Here is a 5,252-nt window from a genome sequence, read left to right as displayed (position 1 = left end):
TAGTACTCACACCCCGTTACTAAGACAGAGGCTAACAAACTTATCATTTGATAAAGCCACTTATCTACTATCTCCACCCAAGCATTGGGTGCAGATATATGTCCACATATGTGCAGTATTTGCTTACTGAACATGTAGATACCAAATCTGTGTTAAAGGGCAGTCATACATTGTGGGTCACTTTTTTGTGATGCGTAGGTAAAACAGTCTGGACCTTCAGCGGGAATATTCTCAGTTACGGTTACGCACTATATCACACTGAAAGTATGGGACACAGGTGTCTTCTCCTTTACATTTTTTTGTACAGTAGGTTGCTAATTAAACTGAAAACAGTTGCGACTGCCCTGTTGAATGGAAAGTGTAAAACTGCCCTAGGGGCTATTGGACTGTCTATCTGGAGGTGTCACACTACAGTATTCATTGAGAGCCAGAGATGTTTATCTGCAAAACACCACTGCCCATGGGTGTGCCCTGTATTCTGTTGGGACTAACAGATGCGTTTGCTGAAGGGTTGCTACTCTGCATTTTTGCATTGGATTTCCCCAAGTAGTCAAAGCAGTGTGACTGAACAATGCAAGGTTCTTTAGTCCCTTGCATTTCCGTCACTGGTGTTGGTTATGATGGCTCAAAATATATCAACAGTTGAAGTATAAATGAAAACATATTAGTGGTTTACCTCACAGTCATTTTACATGTATATGGTGCTTGAAATTAATCCAATTGTTTATGGAAAAAGTGAATTAATAGTATAAAATAAACCCACATGACTGCGCTTGTCAGATGTAGCAAACACACATACCAAGTAAAAGTTCTTCACAGAACCAGATTTATAAATGCTTGGCATTTCCAACCAACCATCCTTCTCTGGATTTATTTTCACACCGGCTGACCTTAGGTGCCATTTAAAGCACGTCTTTGTAGACGCTGTTCTAATTTTGCACCTCTGCTTGGTGGCAGATTCATTACTCTGCACATAAACATCTCCCCAGCATGAGACACTACTCTGCCCTTCCCGCTCTCATGGTGTGTCCGTTTAGCAGCTGGGCAGAGGGGTGCAGGCCCCTGTTCGCCGCAGCATAAGGGGACACTCTGGCAGGCCTCGGCCTGTGCTTTGCCGTGACTCGGTGGAGGAGGCAGAAGACGGCCAGCGGGACGAGGACGACGCAGGCGAGGACGTCCAGGAGGTAGTACTGATAGGCGGGGATGTCGTAGGAGGCCGGCCGCAGGTGCAGGGCCCCCCTGTGCCTCAAGAGGTACTCCAGCCAATAAACTGTCCTGTTCAGTGGGTGCTCCCATTGGTCCCTGAGGATCCTGGAGAGGCGAACCGCCATCTCCTTATAGCTAGAGAGAAAAAAAATTAGAACTTGCTTTTATTTTCAGATTTTTATGTGGAAAAGAAGATTTTAATGTAGTTTTTTGTGTCGTAAGAGCAAGTCATTAAGTTAAAGAAAGAACAACAAGGCACACCCAAATTAATGAGGTGCAGACCAACTGGAAATACGTAAGGATGAAAATAAAGAAGGCTTTGCTCCAGGAATGTTATTTTTAAAAAAGGATTTTAGTTCACTGTCATTTTGACTGGTGCATATGTCACACATTGTTAGAATACCTATGTATTCTAACAATGTAATGTAATTCACAGAAGATTAAAACATTTCCCTGTGACCCTCATTGTGAGGAATAGTCAAATCTGATGGTGAAGGGCAATCAGAGTATCTACCCCACACAAGTCAAGTTTCTATCCCTCAGGGCAGACCTGTAGACAGACTTTCTGACCAGACCAGTCAGGGTGAAAATGTTAATTAAGCATTGTAGCCTTGTACCTTGAACTGTTTTCGGAGTGAAATTGTTTTGATGCTCAGTTTCTATGGCACAGGCGAGCTCCAGCGTGAGGCAGTTGGCTATTGAAATCCAGTCCGGCTGGGTCATGATTTTGAGGACACTTGTTCATACCTGTGCTTGTCCAGGATTGTTCGGACTGCTGAGATGAGACTGTCCTCAGTCAGAGCAGCCAAGTCCAGATAAAGGCCAAATCCTTTGGCCTGGACATGGGTGGCTACGTCGTGCTGGTCACCAAACACCGGGATACACACCATGGGCACCCCATGGAAAATGGCCTCATAAACTCCATTGAGAGTGCAGTCACTCACAAAGGCCAGTACATTTGGATGACCTTTTAAAGAAGTCAAATAAGAACACTGCAGTCAGAAAACCAGTCAGGTGAATATCTAATACAAAGGTTATGTTACACAGAGAAGTACAAAAATTAATGGTTGGCCAATTTATTTATGTTTTGAAAAACTCATTTTGTTGTTCAGCAGTTACATGGTTATACTGCAAATTGATGTGGCTTTGGGGAAATGTTGAGGAGGTCATAAAATGTATACCACCTCCCCTCATGGGGGTCAAAGCATAGCTATATAAAACCACTCCATCTCCAAACTTACCAAGGAAATCATTCTGAGGGACCCAGTTCTTGATGCGAGTGTTACTGCCCAGACTGGCAGGGGTTTTCCCATTGTAACTAAGGAAGGAGAGGTCACTCAGCATGCTCAGCCATTTAAATATAAAGCCAGAAACCACAGTCTGCATACATGAAGGACACAGCTTTCCCAATATTTCACAGAGTGATTCCATTGTACTGTTTGGCTGTGCTACCTACATGAATCTAAATTCCATGCAGATGGACAATCAAGGCTTATCTTATCTTATCTAACAGAAGCCAAGTCAAACATCACCAAAACTCCCCTCTCTGACTTTAGTGTTGGTTCTGTGTCAGTGGGGTGAAGGTGCAGGCCAAACAGTACAATCTGCATCGTCATGACTTTGCAGAATGTCAGCATGCGCCAGACCTCCAAATGACTCTCTGAGGCAGCCGGGAGAAAGCAGAGGCCATCTTCTCTGCCAGGGGTCGTGGGAGTTTGAGGACTCCTGTCCCAAATGAAACCAAGGCCACACCCGCCTCGGCACCTTCCACCCAGGAACGCCACTCCTACCAGAGAGACGGACACATACACGCAAACCCTAGCTTTAACTGTAGCTGAAAGGTACATAAATTTCCAAAGACCACTGAAGGAAAGAGGCGGGCTCATTCTGTAAACGTTGGTTGGATTACCAATAGACTGTAGCATTTCATTTTGGAAATGAGTAGTCGACAGCTTTTAAATACAGCTTTAAGGCTGAAAGGTCACTAAAGGTGGTTCTGCAAGAAAATATAACCCAGTGACATTGTGTGGCTGGATGTAGCAAAACTTTATAACTCACCAATGAATGAGGCATTGATTTAGTCTGCGCTTGGAAAGTTGAAATAAAAAAAATCAGATTGGGATTGGCCATTAGGTTATTGTGAAACTCTCCTTATATGGGAATGAGATGTATTTTACAGCTATATGAGTAGTGATAACTCTAAACCCGCATGACATGGTAAGTGACTTCCTACCTGCGGCAGGGTGCGTGCAGGTCGGGTGAGAATCCCCCCCATGAACTCCACATTGGGCAGGGAGGGGCGTGGGAAGTCCAGGGAGATATCCAGGTTTAGCAGGAAGAAGCCAGTCTGTGTGATGAGGTCGGACATGCTCTTAAGCTGGGAGGACCCATTGTTCCCAGTATGCCTTGCCATCACGGCCTCCAGCTCGGGGAAGACGCCCCAGTGCAAGTCCGCCTGGCCTCTGACGTACACCAGAGCATTCCACAGCCGCTGGAGGAACCCCGGGCGATCTGTGGTGCCGGAATCGAACTCTGGGACCCAGCTCACGGGTGATGGGGCACCAATCTCCGCTGGGTACCAGTGTCCAGGGGAGACGACGGCAGACGGTGCAGTAATAAAGTGTGCCAGCGCAAAGCCACACATTTCACTGGGGTCTACCAGGAGCAGGTCGATGTGCTCCGCTCTCAGGCTTGACAGGAAGTCGTTGCTTCCCAACATCCTGTCACAGTTTGCCACAGATTGCCGAGCCACGCTGCGGAGATCCAGAGAAACCTTGTGGCCAGCTAAGACGGAGCCTAGTTTTTCTTGCAGGAATCGAGGGCCCTCTGGGGCACTCCCGTACATCTGCACCCTAAAGGTGTCACTGCCGGCCCACTCATGTCCTTTGTTCAGAGCGAAAATGACCTTATGGCCCTTGCTCTCCAGAGCACTTGCAATGCTTTCGAACACCAGCAGGTGGCTCTCCAGCTCCGTGGAAGGCACCACCAGGAACTTGGCACCGAGGCAGATCAGCGGGCAGACGGCCAGAACAATCCATTTGCTCATCTTGAGGTGAGAAGAGAGACAGAGAAACATCCTGTTTAAATGATCCACTTACATATCGAACGGATAATCTCCATGCCAGAGATTGCTCAAATGGGTATACTGAATTAAAGTCTTTCTCTAATATGCAAGTCACCAACATCTGGAGGTCATTGAAGATATGAAATGCCAGATTTTTTTTTTTTAATGAAAACAAAAATCTTTATTTCAGATTGACCCCCACAGACTTATCTAAATATGTGTACCATTTTGCCTCGAGACCTCTGCAATGTAATCTTGCCGAAAAGCTAGGAGCCAACACACAAGCGTGTCTCTGCCAGTAGCAAAAACTACGAAACTGTATTGGCAGTTTTAAACCCTCTGAAGTTCAAGTCCAACACTTAATGCCTCTTGCACGGTGAATTGATATTATGTATTTAAGATGTGTTCAGTTTCATTCTTTAAATGATTCTCTTCTTTTTAAGAGTTGTCGCGGAAAACGCTAGCCTCTATTAGGCTACTTACCTTATGCATTGAAACTTGCGGAACAATCCGCTTCCACAGAGACGCTACTTCAGTGTGCGTGAGATTTCCTCCCTGCCCTGCTGTGTGTTCCTCATTTTGTTTAACAAAATCAAACAAAGATTACATTGTGAGTATATGTTTGATATCGTACGTGCAATATGCTTCCAAAGACGTATATTCAGAAGAACACTCGGTTACTCAGTCGAACTGTGACTACCGTTCATCTCTTAACGCATTGCTCTCATCGGAACATTCAGACTAGTGTTGGGAAACCGGTCGGTTTGTCAAATGCTTTTGAGTAATTCTGACGGGCGGTTCGTCAAGGAATGTTGAATAACTTCTTGCTTCGATGCCTCCTTTGCCCTTAAATAGCATACCTGCAAGACTTCCTTTGCTGTGTCATTATCATTTTGATGTGCTACCTGCGCGTATTGCACGGTGAAGTCTGAACGTGAGAGCAGACATACTGCCATCTTCTGGACAACGCGAGAACACGGTT

General features: G+C 45.6%; 1 protein-coding gene across 1 annotated transcript; it reads right to left on the bottom strand.

Moving 5' to 3' along the window:
• Window positions 1-660: 660 nt before the first annotated feature.
• Window positions 661-5,002, bottom strand: LOC118790119 (2-hydroxyacylsphingosine 1-beta-galactosyltransferase-like). The gene is made up of 6 exons (XM_036546949.1): window positions 4,754-5,002; window positions 3,440-4,252; window positions 2,853-2,992; window positions 2,448-2,524; window positions 1,954-2,173; window positions 661-1,341 (listed from the first exon to the last, which is right to left on the bottom strand). Exons 1-6 carry the CDS (start codon window positions 4,760-4,762, stop codon window positions 999-1,001), a joined length of 1,602 nt encoding a protein of 533 aa, XP_036402842.1. The 5' UTR covers window positions 4,763-5,002; the 3' UTR covers window positions 661-998.
• Window positions 5,003-5,252: the final 250 nt, after the last annotated feature.

This window comes from Megalops cyprinoides, chromosome 15 (assembly GCF_013368585.1).
Source record: "Megalops cyprinoides isolate fMegCyp1 chromosome 15, fMegCyp1.pri, whole genome shotgun sequence".
NCBI classification, from domain to species: domain Eukaryota; kingdom Metazoa; phylum Chordata; class Actinopteri; order Elopiformes; family Megalopidae; genus Megalops; species Megalops cyprinoides.
Note: the sequence above shows the minus strand (reverse complement) of the source record. Positions and strands in the feature narration are given on the sequence as shown.

Bases quoted from the DNA above. Each gene is read 5' to 3' on its own strand.
- LOC118790119 (XM_036546949.1), bottom strand. The intron at 2,993-3,439 runs GTAGGAAGTCAC...TCTCTCTGGTAG, and splicing joins CTGCACGCACCCTGCCGCAG to GAGTGGCGTTCCTGGGTGGA. The intron at 2,174-2,447 runs GTAAGTTTGGAG...CTTCTTTAAAAG, and splicing joins CCCTCAGAATGATTTCCTTG to GTCATCCAAATGTACTGGCC.